The 24,178-nt window shown below is 36.9% G+C and overlaps 1 protein-coding gene across 1 annotated transcript in view; it reads left to right on the top strand.

Annotated features, from left to right (window-relative positions):
- Positions 1–23,939, top strand: part of GTF2E2 (general transcription factor IIE subunit 2) — a 49,953-nt gene extending 26,014 nt beyond the window's left edge. Inside the window, exons 4-8 of the mRNA XM_026672902.2 lie at positions 2,914–3,021; positions 3,883–4,065; positions 10,064–10,157; positions 20,249–20,364; positions 22,615–23,939. Coding sequence (XP_026528687.2) covers positions 2,914–3,021; positions 3,883–4,065; positions 10,064–10,157; positions 20,249–20,364; positions 22,615–22,731 — 618 coding nt within the window. The 3' untranslated portion in view covers positions 22,732–23,939. The remainder of the gene's footprint in view (positions 1–2,913; positions 3,022–3,882; positions 4,066–10,063; positions 10,158–20,248; positions 20,365–22,614) is intronic.
- Positions 23,940–24,178: the final 239 nt, after the last annotated feature.

Below are 24,178 nucleotides of genomic sequence, written 5' to 3'. Positions count from 1 at the left end.
ACGCTTAGCTCCCAAGATTTTTCTCCAGGTACCCCACGGCGCTCTGCTGCCGTTGGCCCCCGGGACTTCAGTACGCATTCCCACCACTTCCACTGCTTCCCAAGGTCATCCAGAAACTGCTAGATGAGAGGGCGGAGCTGTTTCTAGTAGCTCCTTACTGGCCCAGACGGCCATGGTTTGCAGACCTCCACAGCCTATCCATATCAATACCATGGAGAATTCCGCTGGAAAGGGTCTTGCTAACCCAGGGACCCCTTCAACATCCGGACCCTCAATGGTTGCACCTGATCGTCTGGAGGTTGAGCAGAGTCGTCTGAAGAGCGAAAAGTTTTCCAACAGTTATCGCCACCATCCAAGCCACCAGATGCCCCTCAACAACTCGCATTTACAATGCCACGTGGTCCAGTTTCTGCAAATGGTGTATCAAGTCTCAAATTGATCCAATCTCTCCATCTGTGGCTCAAATCCTAGAGTTCTTACAAGAGGGGCTTGACAAGGGATTATCACCTAATACGTTAAAAAGACAGGTGGCGGCCTTGGCATCAGTTATCACTTGTGAAGGTCTACTATCTTTCCCATCACCCACGCATACAGAGTTTCCTTTGAGGAGCCACAAATTTATACCCGCCAGCGGTTCTCCGTTATCCCACCTGGGACCTTAACAAGGTACCAGGTGCACTCACTAAGTGCCCTTTCGAACCCTTGAAATCATCAAGTCTCCAATTTCTGATGTAGAAAATAGTTTTCCTCGTAGCGATCACTTCCGCTCGTCGTATTTTGGAACTTGCAGCTTTGTCAATCAGACAAGATCTTTGTGTCTTCCATTCTGACCGGGTGGTCCTTCATCCTGATCCTACGTTTATACCCAAAATTAACTTGGCTTTTCATAGGGCACAAGAGCTGATACTTCCTAATTTTTGTCCCAGACCATCCCAAGGGTTGGAACTACAATGGCATCGGCTTGATGTGAGGTGAGCATTGTGAATATATATTCATCGCACAGCGACTTTCATAAAAATGGAAGCCTTATTTGTGTCATTTCAGCCCAACACTCAGGGATGCAAGATCTCATATTCTACAATAGGCCGTTGGCTACGGGCCGCGATAGCGAAAACGTGTCAGACTCAATCACTACAGGTGCCCAGGGGCATAACAGCTCATTCAACAAGGAGCGCCGCAATATCGGCAGCGTGGGCCACACAGGCACCAATAACTGAAATTTGTCAAGCCGCAACCCGGGCCTCTCCATCGCCCTTCATTAGGCATTATAAAATAGATGTGTTTGCATCCGCTTGGCAGAAGAATTCTGCAACGGGTCCACAGGGACCAGGAGGAGATTCCAAGCCAGACGGAGTCCCTCCCGTAGGACAGGCCAAGCTTTGGTATGTCCCACTACTGGATGCTCTGAACAGCTCATGGGAGAAAGGGCGTTGGTACTTACCTGACACTCCCGTTCTCTTTGAGCCGTGAAGAGCATCCAGCCCCACCCTTTTTCTGTCTGGTGGGGTCCTGTTTCAGCCAACGAATTGTTAGGGCATTGAGGATGAGGGTGTTTATTTCTCTCATCTTCGCCAAAACTGGGGAACACTGGGAAGGAGTCCCGTGGAAGAGGTGGAGCGTTCTACAAATTAAGCCCAGCCTAGACATGCAGAGACTGAAGCACCTCCCACTACTGGATGCTCTTCACAGTTCAAAGAGAACGGGCGTGTCAGGTAGGTACCAACACCCTTTCTATCGATAAACAATGGAGGGACTCAGAGTCGCATTATATGAGATGGTTCCCAGTTATAAATTTTATTCTAAATTTTGAAATGCTTTCTGTAAACAATGTAAAATTGTAATGGCTGAATATTTGATCTTTCATACATAAAAAAAATACAAACCTAAGGGATAAACAAACGGATTTGAAAAAAGAAAAGGCTCAAGAAAAAAAAAGAGTGAAAGTGTAAGAAAGAAAGGAAAAGAAGGAAAACTGAAAAAGAATGACTTCTAACTTTCTTTGGTATGGATATAAGTAAAAAAATATATCAAACTCTTACTCTAAGATTAACATTTGCCTACATTATTTCCATAATCCCTTATTTAATCATTAAAGCCCAGATCAAGTTTTAATTTCAGTTCTCACAAAAAGTCCAGTAATGGTTCATATCGTTTTAATCACTATTTTTTTTAATGAAACCACAACTGATTTATTTAATTACACCGAAAAAATAAATAAAACAGGAATGAAAAATTCTAAGCTCTAGTGTAGACCCATGCTTCCCAATTTTGGCAACTTTAAGGTGCATGGACTTCAGTTCCCAGAATTTCCCAGACAGCATGAAGTTCACCCATCTTAAACTTGCTAAGACTGAAAAAAGCTGATCTACAGATAGGGATTTTTCCATTCCAATTTTACTGGATCGTACTTATGAGCAATCATAATGCAAAATCTCCATTCTCAACTCCCCCCACAGTTACGATCATGCAAAATCCCCATTCCCAACCCACCCTAGAGCAGGGGTTTTGGGCCTGGAAGGTCTCTTGCACCGTCTTGGAAGCCAAAATGGGGCACTGAAGGGGGGGGACTCCTAGGAGGGAAGGGGTGCACAGGGCCAGCTAGAGGTCAGATTAGCTGGTTCTCCAAACTGGGCAAAAAGTTAACAACCAGTTCATTTGAACCAGTGAGAACCAGCTGAATCCCACCTCTGTCTAATACTGTTGTAATTTATTTAGGTAATTCACATTGTTTTCAATATCAGGGTTAATACTGAAAATGTAGCACAGACAGAATTAGAAAAGTAAATATTGAAATGGAAGCAGTTAAGGTCCTTCAGCTAGTTAAGCAAGATTGTTTTTGTACATATTTTGTCAGCTTCTAATGTAACTAATGTTATAGTTTTGAAATATAATAAAATCATTTTTTTTGTCTAGACACGACATCAACGTGGTGATAGCCATCCATTAACTCTAGAAGAAATATTAGATGAAACACAGCACTTAGATATTGGACTGAAGCAGAAACAGTGGTTAATGAGTGAGGTAATAAAAGTAGCTATTAAGGATACTAGTTTAAATAAATGTGATGTTCAAATAATAAATAACAATTTAATAATAAGTTGTTACCAAGTCTCATGCCCAAACCTGGCAATGAAGTATCAAATATAAGTGTGTTGCTTTCTGGTTATACAATTTCTATATGTTATTTAACTTTTAATGTTACTTTGCCCTAAAAAATTGTTTTCTCAGCATACTGTATATACTGTCAACAAATTACATGAAAAAAATACATTACAAGATTTGTCAAGAAATAGAAACTTCATAAACTTTTATTTGTATGGTATTATATATAAATTGTTTTTAATGTTGAAATTGTATAAACAAATAGCAGTGAAGACCATTAAATATGCCTGCATGTGTGTTTGTGTGTGTATCTGTCTAGCTATCTATGTATACACACACACACACACACACACACATGCACATAACATACACACACTTTGTATTCTCATATATTTTTGTATGATTATGATGTTTTCCAAGTGTAAAATATTTTATGCTTTTTTAAATTAAAATTCAGTATTTTATTTTCACACTTGCTAAAAATAAAGATTAGAATTTAAAATATTTAAAAAATATTTAAGTTAAATTAATACATCTAATAATAAAGTAAAATGTGAAAAGAGACTTATTTAAAGTAGATAGTAGTACTTACTCCTACACTCAGTGATTGACTAATAAATGAGACAGATAGATACAGCAAAATATGCTATTCTAAGGAGACTGATCAGAGGTGATTTATATAGACATGCCCCAGGTAGATGTTTTTTTTTGTCAAAATGTATAGAAAATAGTATGCTATTTCCTATCAACTGAGTTCTTTTTGTTTTGTTTTCATTATAGGCTCTTGTCAGCAATCCTAAAATAGAAGTTATAGATGGAAAATATGCTTTCAAGCCTAAGTATAACTTAAAAGATAAAAAGGCCCTGTTGAGGCTTTTGGATAAGCATGATCAACGAGGATTAGGAGGAATTCTTTTGGAAGATATTGAGGAAGGTCTTCCTAATGCACAAAAAGCAATTAAGGTAAGCAATGCTTATCATTGCATTTTTCACGTTTGTTAACTGGTTACAAGGCATTTGGATTATCAACATCTCTTTCCATTATAATGTAGAGCAACTTTTCTTTTTTAAAATCCTGGTGTCAAATTCACAGGTCTCTTCTTGAACAATGTGGCAGCTTTTGAATCTGGAAAAGAATAGGTCTTTGAATTTCTTTGAATGTATTTATTTATTTATCAAATTTATTATGGTCATTAACCAGCACAAGAAAATGGATATTAAAATATTCAAAATGCCAAAAACTAAATTAACAATATCAGGATAGTTCAGAAAAATACATACAGGCCCAAAATTGTCTAAAAGACAATATTAAATCAGAATACCCTAAAAGGCTTCATCAGGTTGCACATATACAACAAGAAGAATTTAAAATTAGCAATCTGGGTATTATAAAGTTGGATTATCAGTATAAAATACAAATAAAAAACCTCTCTTTTTACCACATGAATCCCTTAATTCAGGGTAGAATCGGGCAACTGAATGGAGCTGAGTGTTTACTGGTCGGATGCCATTCCTGACGCCAATGGAGTTTGCAGCAGATATTTTTTTCTTTGTTCCCTAGAGAAGAGAAATATCTACTGCTATCTAGGATTGAATTCTCAACCTTCCAAATGGAAGGTGAGCCATCTTCACTACTAGGCCACCATGCCATTCATCTGTATTTTAAAAAACCCCATTGTATAGGTATATGTATTTGTATAGTTTAATATATTTTGTGGTGGCACAGTGGTTAGAATGCACACTGCATGGCTAACTCACTGCTCACTCCAGGAGTACAATTCTTTTTCCCCCCATTTTTTTTAATTTCAATCTACATATAACAACAATACATTAACAGTGTGGCATCAATATATCATACATCTCATTGCATATATTCATATTAATTCATACTTCTTCAATATTTATTTTCAACCTTATTCTCTCCAAATGCCTACCACCATATCAGTTCAACATACCTAGTAATTCCATTATTCAGTTTTCTCCCTGTTTTGATTTTATTTTATTTTAAATAAAAAATTCTCAGGTTTCACATCTCAACACAAACATGATCATAGTTACCTATTCATTTTATTTGTTTAATTTCATATTATGTCATCCTTATTGTTAAATATTAAGCTTATCTTATCCAATCCCAATTCAAGTTCTCTTATTTTATAATATTATCTAAAATTCTCATCTCAATTCTATGTTCATTTATTCAATTCCAAATCCTAATACCGTGTTTCTCCAACAATACGACCTCCCCCAATAGGAAGACCCAGCATGTTTTCTAGGCATAAAATGAAATTAAGCCCCTCCCTCCAAATTTAGGCCTATTTTAAAACATGCAAAATGGGGGGAAGGGCGGGGGGACTTGCCGTTAGGAGCGCCCCGTGGGCAGCAATTCCTCGCCACCAGCTGCTCCTAATGGGCGATCATGGCAGAGCGCGGAGAGCTCCCTACTCCTGCCAAGCACCTTTGCAGCAGACCCAAGACCTTCAGCGCCCGTCACTATTGATTTCCCTTCTGCCCATGCCGCCGCTGCGTTTGGAGCTGCCACTTACACGTTTGGAGCACCACTGCTGTTTGGAGCACCGCTGCCGTTGGAGCTGCCGCTGCTGCATTTGGAGCTGCGCTTGCATTTGGAGCTGCCGCTGTTTGCATTTGGAGCTGCCGCTTCCATGTTTGGAGCACTGCCGCGCATTTGTTTGGAAGCACTGTTTGGCACTGCTGTTTGGAGTTGCCATATCTGCATTTGGAGCTGCCGCCGCGTTTGGAGCTGCCGCTTCCACGTTTGGAGCACTGTCGCTGTTTGGAGCACCACCGCCATTTGGGGCGCCACTGCCGCTCCAAACATGGTGGCAGCTCCAAACGCAGGGAATGGCAGCTCCAAACATGACGGCGGTGTGCTCCCAAATGGTGGCGGCACTCCAAATGGCAGCGGAACTCCAAACAGGGAAGTGGCAGCTCCAAACGTGGCGGCGGTGCTCCAAATGGTGGCGGCACTCCAAATGGCAGCGGTACTCCAAACACGGAAGCAGCAGCTCCAAACATGGCGGCGGAATGGGCAGAAGGGAAAGCAACAGCGGCGGGTGCCAAAGGTCTTGGGTCTGCAGCAGAGGTGTTTGGTGGGAGCTCTCTGCGCTTTGCCATGATCACCCATTAGGAGCGGCTGGTGGCGAGGCTGCCCGCGGGGCGCTCTAGATGAGGATCCAAGGGAGGGAATTAAGTCACCCACGAAAAGACGGCCTAGCCATTTTTTCGGGGCTCAAAAAAATATAAGACCTGGCCTTATTTTATGAGAAACACGGTATATCTCCTTCCATTTTTCTTAGTATATTCTCATATCTTATTTTTCAATGTTATCTAAAATTCTCATCTCCTTTCTATTGTCATTTCTCATATTTTTTTCTGTCACATTTGTCATTTTATCAATCCTTATCTGTAAATATAATTGTCCCCTCTAGTTAATAATTCGAGCTAACCACCTTCATTCTTCCTTAATATCAATCTCCCTATCTAGTATAAAAACACAAATATATATATTTTTCTCAGATTCCGCATTATATTTTCTCTATAAATCATCTATACATTACAAAATGTTATTTTCAATATATTCTTATACATCCCAACACATGGCTTTGTGGAATCCCCTTATCTCTTTTTTTTTTTCACCCATTATCTCTCACTCATTGAACAGTGTACCTTCTTTTCATCCTTGTTTGTTTCCTGTTCCTCTTTATTTTCTGGTCCTTTCTCTTAATCCCCTTTTTCCCCATTCTTATTCCCCTCCTTTTCTCATTCCAGTTATTAAACTTTTCTCTCCTTTTGATTTTCCTTTTGCACTTCCTTTTTCTGCTTTTTCCTTCTCTCTTTAGCCAGTTTCTGAACATCCCATCAGACCACACATTTTTAATTCTAATTCCTTTTCCCCCCTGCTTAAATGATTGTTGTTCGTTTTGTCCTTCTAAGTTGGCTTCTTCTTTATAAAACTCCTCCTCTGGTTTATTATGTTCTTGTGTATGCTGAGTCACCATTTCTAATTTCTGTAGTACATAATTACACATTTCAAGTTTGATTTTTATCATGTCCCTTCTATCTTGCATATCCGATCTTATATCTTGTGAGTCCAGTCTTATATCAACAAGTAGCTCCTCCATTATATCTTCTCCTTTTTTCTTTTTCTTTCCTCTTCCTTAATAGCTGAAATCCTATTCTTTCGTAGATATATTCAATCCCAGAGTCCAGTATATTATTTCAGCCAATATCTTTTGAGTTTATTTTCAACAATTCATACTCTTGAGTCTTTATTCCGAATCCTCTAATTGGCCTCTCAACTGTTTCCCAAATTACTGGCAGTAGTAAAGTTCCTTTTATTTTCTTTCAAATTCCAAATTTCAAAGTCTCATTTTAAAACATACTAAAATTTTCCTGTACCATCAGGTGGCGGTCTTGAGTCTTTTTCTTTTTAACTTTCTTTGTTGAATATAATATTTTTATTAAGTTCACTAATTTCAATCATTAGCTATTCTTTTCAACACACTCAATTCTAGCATTTAATTATGCCCTTTAAGTGCCCACAGTTCAATATCTGTCCAGTTTAATTTTTAAACCTTTGTTGTGTTAATGTATTTTCCTTTAAATTTCTCCTCCAGATTAGTCCAATAGAATAGTCAAATCCAAATTTAAAGACCCATTTTCTTTCTCACTTTCTCTGGTTGCCGCTTCCACACACTTTCCTCCAAAATAGCCCTTTAATTTGATACCAGTGTACCTCAAAAACGATGTCCTTTGCTGGTTCACACTCTGCTCGCTACTTCTCTGTCCAGCACAAAACTTAGTTTCCCGGAATGTTCTTTGTCTTCGTGGTGGCCATTTTAAGACCACCGCTGCAGCTTGCCTTTGGGAGGGATTTTCCTGTCAGGGAGGGGAGTTGAGGCTTCCCTCGACCCTCCAGGCAATTTCCCCCTTCTTCATGACCCCACCAGGGTGGCTCCGGTCCCGATTGGGACCCTCCAGTAAATGAGTTTGGGCGAAACCGCACATGATCTCAGATTCTGTAACAACACCAACGAGGAACAAACCGGAAGTCCAGGAGTACAATTCTGAGCGGCTCAAGATGGACTCAGCCTTCCATCCTTCTGAGGTCCTAGTTTGTTGGAGGCAATATGCTGACTCTATGAACCGCTGAGAGAGAGCTGTAAAGCAATGTGAAGTGGTATATAAATCTAAGTGGCTATTGCTATATTTACATGTTTGTATCAGTTTAAAATATAAATAACTATACATATACACACATATGCATTCATTCTTTTTCTCCCTCTGTCTCTCTCTTAAACACACACACACACACACACACACACACACAGATACATATGTGTTCATAAATGAAGTAATAACATTATCCAAAATGGATTTAAGAATTATAAATGTATCTTACAAACCCTTGTCACACCTGAGAAAATGTAGTATAATAGCTGACATAGCATGTTCACCTCAATGTCAATGGTTAATATTAAGACTGAGCCATTTCTGGCTATTCATATCAGGCAAGTTAATTTTTTATTATTCTTTGCTTGGTTTACATGTTATTTCATGATTGATGTCAAAAAAATAGAAGTTGCTTATAGTGTTGATTATTGATCCTGTTTTTCTAATCAGGAATGAAGTAATTGGAGTAATTACTGGCAATACCAAAGAAATGCTGGAAGAAATTTATGTAGCTGCCTATCTCATGAGAAATGACTCTGGCTAGCATACAGTAGTTACTAAAAAGAACACATATATAAAAAAGACACTTAAAATAGAAAAATCAGCATTAAATTGGAAATGACTGAAATTGCAGCTATTGCAATTATCATTTTATCAAATCAGTGTTACACTGCTAAGCTATATACATCTTGTCAAAAGATGTATTTAATTCAGTGAAATTTACATCCAAATAATTTAGCAGCATAGTGTAAATGTAGCAAATTTGCAAATGGAAAACTGATGCTGACAGTAATTCCTTAGGATTTCTATAGTTGACAAGTTCCTCCTAGTGGCTGCAAAAGTTTCTGAATTTTGGCTTTTCACATCTAAGATGCATTATTATTTTTGATTAAAGCCAAAAACTTAGGATAACACGTTCTTTCACAAAATGATAGGTATTGAATTGTATTTTTGTACATATTTGCTCACTTAGATTATTTGGCATTGAGAGAGCATTGACTAATTTACATAATAGAAACTGTTTCATAAAAATTTATGAGGAGAAATTTTTACTTAATTTTTAAAAACATATTTCTAAATTAGTTGTTCCCCTGTGGCACAGTTTCTCACTGCCACATGAAGCTATTACACATACTCAAAGGGTAACTGACAAGGCAGTTAATTACTCTTTTGTTGTCCAGTATAGCAAGGGAAGAATTAGCTCCTTCTGGAGCCAATCTTTGCTAATAGTCTTGATATCTATTATCTATTCTTCTAGAGATAATGGCAAAACTATGTTACATAATAAGTTTTTTCAGAACTTAAAGCAAACAGTAAGTCACTTTAATAGTTACTTTTTACTAATTTGCTAATCTGTTTTTAGTAGGGGAGAGGCCCAGGTTCTAGCCCATCCTCAGCCATGCAACCTAATTGGATGGCTTTGGATCAGTCTTCCTCATAGAGAGAAAATAAATAAGAGGAAGAAATATAAGGTATATCATCCTGAGTAGGATAGAAATCAAATAAACAATAAAAATGTGTAAATATAATGGAGAAATTATGACCACAGTATTTTCATCCAATCTGCCATAAAATGCTTGCAAATGATACAGATTTGTTACTTGTATACATGGAGCAAATCAACTGCAGGTTTCCATTTCAGTCTGATTCTAAAATGGGCTTTGAGTTCTGAACATATAACTATATTTGCAGACTCAGTTGTACGAAATCTTCACATTCTGGAAATTACAGTTGATATACACCTACCATTCTGTATTTATAATTGAGGCAGGCTTTAGGAGACCAAATCATCTTTGTTACCCGTCCTGATAAGAAGAAAATCCTATTCTACAATGATAAAAGCTGTCAATTTACAGTGGATGAAGGTAGGTTTTATCATTCAACTTTGCATTTTTGTCACAAATATATATATTTTAAATGTGCTAATTTTATTGTTTGAAATGCAAAAAATATTCTTTGGTTGTGTTAAAATTTAATAAATTGAATTTGAATATGCTACCTAAATAGTCTACTTTTCCTTAAGTTCTGTGGGGAGATACGATGTTATATTATGTTATCCTCCCATATTCTGAGTTGTACAGGTAGTCCTCAATTTACGAACACAATTGAGCCCAAAATTTATGTTGCCAAGTGAGAAATTTGTTAAGTGAGTTTTGCCCCATTTTATGACTTTTCTTATCACATTTGTTAAGTGTATCACTGTAGTTGTTAAGTTAGTAACATGGTTGTAAAGTGAATCCGGCTTCCCCATTGACTTTGCTTGTCAGAAGGTTGCAAAAGATGATCACATGATCCTAGGACACTGCAACCATCATAAATATGAACCAGTTGTCAAGCATCTGAATGTAAATCATGTGACCGTGGGGATGCTGCAATGGTCATAAGTGTGAAAAATATAAGTCACTTTTTAGTGCCATTGTAACTTCAAATGATCACTAAATGAACTGTTATAAGTCAAGGACTATCTGAAAATCGGTGTTCTTGATGAGCCAGTTTCCAATGTCTGAATACCCTTTATTCTTTATGAAGAAATCACTAACTGCCAAAGTCAAACTGACAGATCTTTGATTCTTTTATTTGATTTTCTAAAATTTCTAAGTCTTGATCTAGGAATTATAATTTATTTTCTTCCCTTTGAGTAAAACTTGTATTTCACCTAAATTGTTTAAACAAATGTTCTGAATTTCAATTAGATTATTTTCTTCCTTTGATCCCCAAAAACATCAGTGAGTCTAACTTTTTTGCTTTGTCCCTCCTTAACTGAAGTATAATGATTTATATTGCATTCAAGAAGGGAAACGTACTGTCTTTTTTGGTATAAGGATGGCTGTAAGGATGTTAACTGTATCCTATAGAATATAACCAAAATAGAAAAGAAAAAGGCAGGAATCTAAAATAGCTCAATAAAGACTGAGGAAGGATGATCAGCAAGAACAGATGGATAACTTGTGAAAGTTTTCTGCTCATCAAGTTATTTTGTGGTGAGAAGGAATAAAAACAGTTTCTACCAGAAGTAGTTGGAATTTTTAACAGAAAAAGACAGCCAATGAGTGATGGGAGGTAGGAAAAGGGGAAACTATAGTGACAGACAATAAAACAGAATGACCTGTCTCTGGAACAGAAGCTTGTTTTACATTATAACATTTTGTTGTACTGCCCTGCTTGCTTGTGTTCAGAATGTATACAGGTCAGGGTTAATAACCACAACTAATAACAACAATTGAGTCCAAAATTTCTGTTTTTGTAAGTGAGAACAGTTGCCCCATTTTACAGTTTCTCTTGCCAGTTGTTAAGTGAATCACTGCAGTTTAATAAGGGTTGTCAAGTGAGTTTTGCTTGTCAGAAAGACAAAAGGTGATCACATGAGCCCAGGACACTGTAATTGTCATATTTATGATAGTTCCAAGCGTTTAAATTTTGATCATGTGAGCATGGCGATGCTGCAATAATCATGTGAAAAACAGTCTTATAAGTCACTTTTTTCAGTGTTGTTGTAACTTCGAGAAGTCATTAAACAAACTGTGGTAAGTTGAATAGTAATGCTTGCTTATTTGTTTGTTTGTTTTTTGCTTATTATCTTACTTTTCCTGTAAAGAAGTCAATATATGGGACCACATCATTTTACTCTCAAGATTGGACTTGAGAAAAAGTAACTGGTCTAAAATCATATAGTGAGCTTTTTAATCGTGTGGAAACTTGAGTCTGGATACTGAAGACCTATTTTTCCCTCAGGCATTGGATCAAGAAGTTAGACGAACCATTTAGATGGTGGTGCTACTATTTATGTAAATATATGAGCTGCCCAATCATGGCTTATCATTTTTATTGTTGGATTGTAGCTGCCTAGAGTTGCATGGTGAATGGGAGGCTATTCAAATTGAATTAATATTTAATAATTAACAAAATAATACATTTTCAGATTAATTTAAAACTATGCTATCTAATGAATATCACAGTGAAGGTAGGAAGGTCCTTAAATTGAGCTCTAGATGGCAGTGTTATCTTACAGGTCCTCTGTGTTGCCTGTATAGTTATTTGATTTTTAGTATTTACATTTTATATTTAATTATTTTTATTTACTTGACATATTTTCATGGTGATTTATAAAATACATTTTCTAGTTAATTTATATTTTAAATAGTCACTAATGTCATTTTATATATACACACTGTTAAATCTGAGCTCATGGTGACTAGGCAGCTAAGGGATCTTGAAGGTGAGGTAAATAATATTGCATGGGAAGATTTAAATTCTCTTAGTCAATTTCTGATGATGAATCCTAAAGAAGAGGAGCTACTACAATTTTTTCATGGTTCATAATTAAATCCAACATCTTTCTGAAATTTGAACACATGCTTAGGGAGGCACATAAAATTTGACTGGAGTTGCCAAACTTTTGCACGCAATTTATAAATCTGTAGGTGTGTTCCATTGTAAAGGATTATTAAGAAAAGCATGAAGATTAGAACTGCCTTTTCTAATGTGCCTTTTTTATAAACATGCAGGGCAAATACATTTTGAAAGTATGGTTGTTCAGAAAAGGCTATCTATGTGAAGGTTAGAGAAAAAAATGCATTGGGACTCTTTATGAAAATGATTACAGGGAGAATTAATTATGCATAGAGTGGATGTAACAGCAGGATTGAGCCCACAGTCTAAGAGATTTAAGATCTCAGAATGCATTTCCCCAAAACACTCTGGGATTATACACACTGACTCCATTTTCTGGGCTGGAATTAGTGCTGTTACCACCCATCTTCTTGGGAAATTCCTTCATTTAATATCTTCCCCACTGGCCCCAGCATGTGAGGCAGATAAGGAGTCCATAGTCTATTAATGTCTGGCAAAGGGAAGAAAAATTCAAAGCACCATTAAAAGAATTTCACATAAAAAACCATCAATGAGACTATACATTTGGGACAGATCCAAGGTGTGAAGGACATGCTGCTCAGTTTCCAATATATTATATCTATAAATAACTGGTTGCATTGATATAATGAAGTTCACAGACAATAGTTTTCAAAGACCAATCAAGTTATTAACTTGTATACAGATAAACTATCTTATTACAGACTCTTGGCTAAAACATTCCCCTATACCCTAAAGGCAAACAGAATTTTACTTTGCTTCCATGGAATTCAAGCAAGGTCAATGGAAAAGCCAGAAGGAGGTTGCAACTTTGCCCGTGCAACTTGCTCCCGCTCCTACCACTTTTTCTCATGAGGATCCCCCAGGTGGCATGGGGATCTCATATTCTGTAAGCCCCGCCTATGGCACTTACCCACTTGTAGGTATACTATTGTACCTGCCCCTGCATCTATGTAGTACCTGCCCACAACACCTTGCCATCCATTTATCGCTCTTGTCCACCTTCTTATAGCTTTTGCTTGCTGACCTGCTTGCCTGGGAGAAATTTTCCGCAGCATAACGGAGCACTTCCTGATTTCATGTCTCTTCCCACATTGTGTTCATATAGGGTCCTCACTTAACAACTACACAGTCTTTATTAAATGATGGCAACTGGGATTGCCATCATTAAGCAATATGGCCACATGATGTTGCACTTTAGCGATAGAAATTCCAGTCCCAATTGCCTTCATAACCCAAGGACTATCTGTATCCTTGTGCCTTTTCTGCCCCTTGCTGATGATGCTTTGGTGATCTTAACAGAAAGTAAGCACATACTGTCCATGCTTACTGCTGTATGTGTATAAATAGTTTCTGCAGAAAGTTGTGCTGAATGCAGGATTGCTTGTAAGAACTGATATGATTTGAGCACTGGTGATAAATTCCAGGGTCTGGGAAAGTCAAGGATAACGCTATTACTCTCATATTTGTTTTTTGTTTTTAATTTCTGCAGATCCTTCTCTCTTTTGCCTCCTAATAATGATTCTTCTATATTACACTTCATTTCAGTTTTTTGATTTGTTATCTGACACAGTCAAATGACTCTATTCATCCCTTCTCATGCTGTCTGTAGAATCTCCCCTTTTTCTTCCTTGGCATATGAATGTTATTGATATGAAAGATGGAACATTTTTCAAAAATGTTTCTACATGGATTATTTTTATCCCCAACCCAAAGTCCAAAAAAGGAAAAGGAGGGACTTATTTGCTACAAGAAATGTTGAGGAATTTTGATTTGGTTTAATAAATAAACGGATTTTATTATATGGGAGACCATCCAAAGGAGCTCATAACTGTTTCCCTAACTTTTTATATAATGGTTTTGCAACCTGGTTCTAGTTCCAAATTGGCCCAAAAGAAGCACTACACTTCTAGAACATAAAAAAACATAATATACCTTGTGTGTGGTATTTTACCATTTTGGCATTCATTTTTTCTTGCTTGTCAAAAAAGGAAAGGAAAACCTTACCTTGTGAATTTCTCTTTTTGTACATTTGGTGGCATTCTTTCTATATCAATCAGTGCATGTCTTACAATAAGTGCTAGAAAGCCCTCCTATATATGCCTGAAAAGGTAACTCTCTGTTAAGTAATATTTTTTTGAACTATTGCACATATTGGGAAGTTTGAGAACAAGTCATAGATGCTGTTAAAAAATAGCTATAATGGAAGTACTACCTATTCAAAAATGGCTTTTAAATCGTAAATTTGGGATTAAAAGAGAAGTAATTTTCTTAAAAACATGACTGAGGCACGATCTGATTTCCAAAGTACAAAATTGCTTTTTCAACCTATTTTCTGTTTAGCAAATGAAACTCAGAAACAAGTAAATTTGCTAAGAAGCCAAGTGCAAAAAGTACAGCCTATATACCCCAAACGCCATCTTGCATATCTTCTCAAAAGCACAATAAAACACTGATTTCACAGATGTCAAATTATCAATGCATATATTCATTAATGCCACATACCATGAATAAAGTTTATCACATGCAAAACATGCACTGCATTGAAGCAATAAAAGTTGGCCTACATTTTAAATAATATTAATGCATGGCATATCAAAAGCATTACTCGTTTCCCACAACCTCCTCCAGCATCCCTAGGGCAGTCCTTATTGGGCCATCTCATATCTCCCTAGCTAAACAAACGTTGGAGTGTAACTACCATTCATTTTGATATTATAAGAATGGGTTGGAGCATCATTTCTTTGTTTTTATTTATTTACCTTAAATCACAGTATTTAGAAATGCTTAGAAATAGATAAGGAATCACTAGAAAGAAAAATGGTATAAACATTCATCATTCTGCTTCAGATTAATTATCATTACTATTTTCCTGCAGTGTGCAATACCTGGGGGGAGTGAGGGGAGGAATCTTCCACTAACCTCATATTTAGCTTTTTTTATTAATGTTTGAATTTTGTTTGCACAAAAACCTAATAAGATAATGTTGGGATATAGGGGGAGGTTAAAAATAGAAAGGTGAACATTCATATTAAGCAAAAGACAATACTTGATTGTACAGTATCTATTTTTTTCCCTTTGGGAAAAATATGTTGAGGGAATCCCTTTTTCCATAATTGACAAATGAGTAACTAAATGAGATATCTTTCTTCTTTTCTTGTGTCATTTAAGGAAATGAAGGTTATAAACCTGGGAACTGTAAAGAATCTTTGAGCGCCTCTTTCTTTTACTTAATTTCGCAGTCTCCTTTTCCTGAAAACAAGTGGGACTCTGATCATCCAGAACTTTGTTAGTTACTACACAAAAATTTAAATCAGTGAAAAGAAAGTTTGCTTTTCTGCTCCCTCTTTGAAATACTCACAATTAGATCAGGTAGCAGGTACACTTATTTCATAATTGGGCTACTTCCTATTATATGCATTTTTTTCTTTTAAAAATCAATTTAAAGCGTATCATAAATATCCATTTGTAGGGTTTTGTTGTTTTTACTTCAATAGTTAAAGGACTGACATGGAATCTTTTACCCTCCCTCTAGAAACATAAACTTGAGGTTTCTGGGCCAATGCTTTTTTCCTGCAATTAGGGTTAATCAGCCAAGTACTATGGGAAGGTTTTAGAGAGAAAAAATGCTTAAATAAATGTGATATAGTTGAAAATACGGATGTGTAGCAAACAAGATTTTATTGAGCTACCTCTGGCCTCTAAGCATTAAGTAGAGTTTGGCTTAATCAAAATGCTTAATTGGGTAAGTTGAGAACAACCTGAAGTTGCTAATGTTTTGACTTTAGAGTTAAATACTGTAGACTTTTTACTGAGACTTTTACATCTTGCTTATTCCATAATGGTAGTATGTAAGATCAGAGCCATTGTAATGTTCTGGATGTTAGGATATTATGGATAGTGTCTCCTGCTTGAGTAGGGGGTTGGACTGAAAACCCTCCAGGATCCCTTCCAACCACATAATTCTATGTACTGTGTTTGATGTTTCATTTCAGTGAAATGCGCAGTTTGCACCTCATTAAAGTACTATTTTGAGTCAATAGGACAGTTAATTATTTAAATTGCTTATATTCACCTTTATTTTGCATGTTTGAGGTAGTGTTCAAGTATTATACTTCCTCTTATATTAACTGTGATTTTAGTACAATTACCAGAGTAATTAAGGACCAGCAGTGGCTTTAGTTTTTCCCAGTCATGAGGGGACAATGCAATAAATTTTTCTACAGAGACTATTGAAGCAGTATAATGCTTTTTATATAGTGCCATTGTAATTGTTATTTTAAAATATGCTTTCTTTGCAACATTTCTATTTTATAAATGTGGATTTGCATACTCAGTGTATATGAAACCATAAGAATATAAGACTGTACAAGAAATGTGCAAGGATGAAAAAGAACAAATTCTGTGTAGTGAGGGGTGGTGTCAGCTCCTACGGGAGGTCACTGAAACTGGTTCAATAAAACACTTTACTCACAGTCCTGGTGTAGCAATGCGTGTTTATTATGGCTTCCTCCTACAGCAGTAACAAACAGTAAGTCCGAGCAAAGCCAGTGCTGAGAGCGTCTGCCTCTCAGTGCTTTTTATAATCTCTTTCCACCCCCAATCATTAGCTAACACCCGCCCCTGATAACTACCCAATATCTGTCACCCACCCGTATTCCACCTATGGTGCAAAAGCCCCCAGATAACACCCCACTTTTACCCCGGGTCTCTCTCTACCCCGATCCCCCATATGACACGCCAACCAGCCTATACTATATTTCGAAATGTTTCCCAGCTGGGCGCTTTGAGAAAAAGGGAAAAGCGTTTTGCCGAGAGAGTTGCAAAACGCCGAACAGTTGAAAAGGCAACCCCGCAGCCTGTCGTGCCGAACAGATGATCCATTAGTCTCCTAGCCGGTAGCTACGCTGATGTATTAAGCTTCGTTTCGTCGGTAGCGTTGGGTACACCCGACAGGGGAAAGAGGTTGCGTTTGGCGTCGTCAGCTGTCATCAACCCGGGGTCGTCAGGAAGGATCACTCGCCCCAATCTGGAGGACGTGACTATGTGTTGGGCTTCATTTCGGCAGCAGTGTTGTTGAAGCCCAACAGATGGATGGTTGAGCTAGATGACTGATGAGATCAATGGGAGCCCTTGTATGGCAGCTCCCTTGGGCACCTCATCTTTCTTGATACAGAGACTATGTTTTGCTAACTCTAGCACCAGGGACCACTTGGTTGGGTACATTGGAAACTCACTGGTGGTCTCTGTACTCACAAAACACATGTTTACACCAGGATTTGCTTTTATAATCAAGACACAATATTTCCAATAGATTCCTTTTGGTCCTAAGTAGTTTTGAAGGGTGAAGTAGCAGAATTTTCACAACTTGAAAAATATCCAAGAGCTGGCACTCACTGTATTGAGCAGAGCTCTGTAAAGCTAATATAAAAGAAAGAATGCTATGGATTATTGCTTTGGTTTGCACCAGGCTGCCCAAATTATTAATTCAGTACACCAAAACAAATCTTTACATAGGTAGAAATACTTGAAAGGAATTCCTGAATTTATACTTTGTGTTTTATTTATGGCTTGTGAACAAGGCCCATTGATAGACTCTGTGACTTAATTAGTATGGAATGAAGGGAAATGAAATTGTACCAGCCACAGCCTTGATAAAGGCATTCCAGGAAAGCACTTGAAGATATATGGAGGCAGGTTGCCTGCAGTTTATCTGAGTTTTGCTTCTCTTGTCCTCTTTATTTTCTGTGATCAAGAGGCAAAATGTTTGGCTTGAGGAATTTGGGAGTTATTTCAAAGTCACTTTGTATTATAATGCAATTTTAAAAACTTGAATATAGTACAATGAATCTTTTATACTTTGGATCCAAAACAAATGACATAGAGAACATGTGGCTGCTGACGGCCCACTTTTTTCCAGTTTGGTGAGGTCCTTGTATTCAGGGTTCTCTGGTTTTTCTGCATAATGTTGCCATTGGGGATCAGAAAGCATCAAAGATAATGTTATATTTTCTTTTGATGTTAAGGAGAAACAGTGGGATAAGATATTAACGGCAGTAGTTGCCTAGCATATTAAAATTGTCGGGTACAATGACTGCTTAATATCAAAAATACTGAGCTAATACTCACAAATATATCAAAGGATGCGTTGATAGCAAGAAGTGAAGAAACAACAACCCTAAGTATTATGAAGTAAATTCCCAAACCCATGTTGCTATTATTAGGTCCTCATAAAAGAATGATTGGATGAAAATCATCAATCCACCAAAATAAATAAATAAATAAATAAATCAAAACCAGTGTATCAATCATAGAATGTTTATCAACTGAGAAACAGCAGATACTTTTACAGGTAGTCCTTGACTTATTTGTTTAGTGATAGTTTGGAATTATGATGGTGCTGAATGAAGGGACACATGATCCCCTCTCAAAGTTCTGAATATTGCAGCACTCTGCAGTCACATGACAAAAATGTGGGGCGCTTGTCAGTGCACCTGACCTTACTAGCACGGGAGTCCCTCGTGTTTTCTCCATTGCAGGTTGGGAGGCCTCAGCCAGCTAGACACACCAGTATATGGGCCTTTCCCCCTTTCCACCACTCTCCTGGAAGGCTGGGCCTCTACCCCACCCCACTCCCAGAAGGCTTTGGTCTTCTCTCCTTCCCACCACATAGGTCTGCTTACCTTCCCTTTCTGCGCTACTGCTGACAAGTGTGGCTGAACAATGTCAGGCACAATTATTGTAGAAAACTAGGCAATGCGATTTTTTTCCCAAAAGATGAAAAAGCTTCAGAACATTGTAACAGATGGCATTTTGCTCTTTCTAGCCTTCAGAAATATTGTAAGAACTGGTACTCATGTTAACCGCAATGGAGAGAGCTGGGATTGCAGTTATTGAGGAAGGCAGTCAAATGATTGTCACACAATCCAGATTGTGGACTCAATTGTGATCTTACATTGTGAGCTCAACTGTGATCCTAAGTTGAGAATTATCTGCATATCCTTCATTGACTTGAATAGTGTGATTAGGCTGAGAGACTCCATTTGCCAAAATGCCAATGAGTTCATTAGGAAATGAATTCAATCCATTAGTTAAAACCCGTTGGGTTAAAAAAACAAAATAGATACACAGTAAGCTAAGTCCTCATTCGAACAAGAATGCACTATAACTCGGTCCAGAATAACAAACATCTATAGGTTTTACCAACCGCTATGAAGTATTTGTGTCACAGTGAATAAAAAAGGGCAAAGTAAATACCAATTCCCACTCTCAAGAGTTCCATCAGTCTCTTGGGACCTGACTCTCCTCCCAGTCTGGGAGCAGAGGCAGATCATTTTGTAATTATCTAATTTTAGCTCATCTATCTTAGAATTCTTGTATGCTAATACCCTGGTGTATTTATAATACCTTAGCCCCTTTTGACGTATTTATAGTATCTTAGCCCCTTTTTCTTATTCTGTACAATTCATAGTAAAGGTTATGCTTGTTACTATTTTACATAGCATTGCAGTCAATGTGGGATGCCAGTTGAGCATTATAATTATGAAAGGAGTAAGGAAAGTAATTGGTATTCATTTTGGGATTTTAGAATTTCAGAAACTTTGGAGGAGTGTTCCTGTGGATTCTATGGATGAAGAGAAGATAGAAGACTACCTGAAACGCCAGGGTATTTCTTCTATGCAAGATGTAGGCCCAAAGAAAATAGTAAGCAACTTTCTATTAGTCTTTTCTTTCTTCAGAATTAATATACTTAATTTATAGGAAATGAAGATATTTTAAGAATGCAAGAGAGAAGGATGAATGAATTGCCTAAGAGAATGAGATTACAAGGCAATGGACAGATCCATTTTCTTAACATGAAACGAAGCATTTCTGTCATTTGGATCTTATTAGATAATTCACTGGTACCCATTGCAGTCCTTTAGATAGCAATGCACTGCCACTGCAGAGAAATGACCTAGTTCCTTCCTGCCGACTGATACTTGCTTTGGACTGCATAGATTCCTAAGACAAAGATCAACCAATATAGACCCATATGTGTAGTGCCACCAAGAGAGGAGAGAATGTTCCATGCACAGAAATTCAAAAATATCCTGAAATATGATTTCACTTAGAGATCTGTCTTTCTCCCACTGTCCAGGACAAAGAAAATTCTCTAAAATTCATAAGGAGCAGAATTACAAATCCTTTCAAATACTACCATATGATTTTTTTTTAGCAAGTGCTTAATAAACTGTTCAGTCTGGCCTTTGTATATATTTGAAACCACATGCAAGTGCCTTGGCTTCTTGGAAAAATAAGAGGTGCAAGAACAAACTTGAATCACAGAGCCATTTTTTAAATATCACCAATATAGGAGAAATGGGGACATTAGCAGGGATGCTTAACTGTCCTCCCACCCACCCCCACCCCCAAATTAATGTATACATTCTAAGCCTTGAACTGAGAGCAACTGAGTTTGCACATTTGTTCAGATAATACCTGGTCTGGCCTTCAGTCTTCAAGAATAAAAATATACTAACTTTTGAGATTGGAATGGAATGCACTTGTAAGTTCTATATAGCTGTAGTTCATCCCTATTCCACAATAAAGACAAAGAATTGGCTTCTCCTTTTCAAAAAAAGAAACAAAAACTCTGATGCTTAGAAAGTAAGCTGAGTGTTTGGCAATACAAGAGTTGTAAATTATGAACTAGAAAGAGTGGTCAGGGGAATGCTGTTCACTCTTCCTCTGTTTCTGGTGCCTTTGCTCAGTACTACCAATCATTTTTTTGCAAGAATCCCTAACTGTGATGTGTGCTCTCAGTTTAAACATTTTGGCCCTTACAAGTGTAGGGCTTGTGTACATCTTAGAAAGCTGAGCCCCAGTGGGAGTTTTGTGTGGAATTGGATTTGTTTAACAAAAGCATTGCAGTTCTGAAAGACACGCATACTTGTTTACTTATTTGCGTACTTCATTTCTAAATCAAAATCTTTTGGGGATTGGACAGAAACAAGTAGATGTCTTAAACTTTCTAATTTAAGATACTCATTTTGTCCCTTAATCCCCTAATGGAAAATTTCAGTCTTGGGATGAGGTGGGATTGCTCAGGACCTCCCCAGAGCATTTTTTTAAAACTCATGCCTTCATGAGTAATAGCCAAAATATTTTGCCACCCTGCTTCAAAAAAGATTTCAAAAAAGGTTTGGATCTGCAAAACTGATGTTGGGTATTTTCCAATTTCTGGATCAAACACCTGTGTATTACTGGATGGCTTACCTGTACAATTTATGTTCTACTTATTTAAAAATGGGTTATGTACAATCCTCTAAAGGCTCAAATAGATTTCATTGTTTATTTCTGATATTTCTATGCTGTCTACCCCAAGTAGAGCAATTGCGACAGCAGGAACCAAAATTTAAAAAAAAAACAGGAAAAAGATTGAAATGATTACACATGCCTTTACATTTAGATTTTATTTGGCTTTGTGTCAAAATTTAATATCTTGTTTTTTAGTAATAATAGCAGGAAGGTCAGATGATTATTATGCAGCCTTTCTATTAACCAGCTGGATTTTTCAGATCACTTACAATGTATCAGTTTCATTATCCAGCTTAAAGAATGCAACAGATAATACATTTTGAAATTTAAAGTATGTTTATTTTTTCTTGCTGGCAGCTAGCCATAATCAAATTGTGATTTGATTTGAACAAAATTAACAAAAAACAACAACAACCTATTAACCATAATTGAAACAGTTCAAAGAGGCAGATTCCAAACTTAAGATTCTTTTCCAGTGCTCTTTCCATGAGCCAGTTTTCCCCTCTGTGGCAGATCATCATAGAAGTGGTGGGGAGCAAGATATTCCACAGATGGGGGACTACAATTGAGAAGGGTGTATTATGGGATCCTTACCTGGGAAAGTCCTTCGGGGAACAGGGCTCTCGTGAATGTGACTTATTTATTTATTTTTAGGCTCCTATCCAGAAGAGGAAGAAGCCAGTATCTCAGAAGAAACGGAGATTCAAAACTCACAATGATCATTTGGCTGGTGTATTGAAGGATTATTCCGATGTAGTTCCTGGCAAATAAATTAGTCTTCTGAACTGAACTGTTTATGTTGATGTGGATGCTTAGGACACAGATATCCTTTGTATATCTGATGTGGGTCTTTCCTCTTCCATTTCTGTAGCAGATGAAAAGTAACAACTTTTGGGATCAAGAATAAACTATTCATCATAACATTTACTTTACCAGTTAATATAAACTTGGATCAGAGCCATTCATTATCAGTAGACTTCTGATATTGGGGGTAAATATATTTAGCATGTAATGCTGAGGTTCGTGTTCATCAGTTAAAATTTCTTTGAAGAATTCTTTGGCATTCTATGGCAATTTATTCAGTTGGGGTAACCTAGATAAATCTTAAGATTTTTGATGTCAAGAAAACATGTTTCTAATAAAATCATTCAAAAAAGTTGAAGATTTTTTTCACATGTTTTCCATGCTTTTTAACTGAATAGCAGCTAAAGGCGACACTCAATTTAGATATAGACAGATAATATTTTAGGTAATAGTTTAAGATGAAGCTTTTATTTAGAAATGAAAACTCTTTTTTTATACTTATTTTTTTTCCACAAAGTGACATTTCTTATATTATCCTGAAGATTCCATTTGAATTTTTAAGACTATTTCAGTTGGTTGTTTCTGCTGGTACCAATTCCATCAGGGTGCCCATGCAATGTCTTTTAAATTGTGTTAACATTCCATTTATGTCACAAATCCTTGAGCCGAAATATACCTCCAAATAAATTATGAAACTGTTACAAGAAAACAGGATTTAGAATGGTCTTTCCAGTTCCTAGATATTATTGAAAATCTGGGGAGATCCCAAAGTACATTGCAGGCCAAGAAGTCTCAGAATATTTCTGAGTTGGAAGAGTTCTGTTAATGAAGAGTGAGAATAAATTCCAAAACCAAAGCTTAGAACTACTCAGCTGGTTACAGAAAATGTCTCCCAAAGGAGGTATTACAAAGTACTGCCTGAAAGAGTATCCAAACTTCTGCTCCGAGTATCTTCTTACCTTGAATCTATAAATAACTGCACGTAAATTGTTAAGTATGCATTGAAATTTGTAGAACACTATTGTGTGGTTTTGTATTATGTAGAAATTTTGCCATTTTCTGTTTGCTTAAGGATTTATTGAAATGTACAATTTGACCAAGGGTGCCTAATTTTTGCACACAAGTGTATTTGTATTGTTTGTGATTTACTTTAGAATTAAAAAAAATTGAGACAAGTCTGCTTCTTCATGTGTAGTGATAGAGTGACCTTTCATTATATGACTGCTGGCTGTGATGAAGGAAAGAAAAAGGTATGAGTTGGGGGAAGCGAAGGTAAGAATATATCTCTTCCCAATTATTGGAATGTATAATTCATTTAATATGGGTAATTGATTTAATATGAACAGATTGTGCATTTACACCTTGTTCTGTAGAAATGAAAGATAATGAAACAAAAAATAGTTTTAGTAATTGA

The sequence above is a fragment of the Notechis scutatus genome, chromosome 2, assembly GCF_049901735.1.
Source record: "Notechis scutatus isolate UNSWTSFEM ecotype Mainland chromosome 2, rNotScu1.2, whole genome shotgun sequence".
NCBI lineage: Eukaryota > Metazoa > Chordata > Lepidosauria > Squamata > Elapidae > Notechis > Notechis scutatus.
The sequence above is the reverse complement of the archived record's forward strand: the minus strand, read 5'-3'. Positions and strand labels throughout refer to the sequence as shown.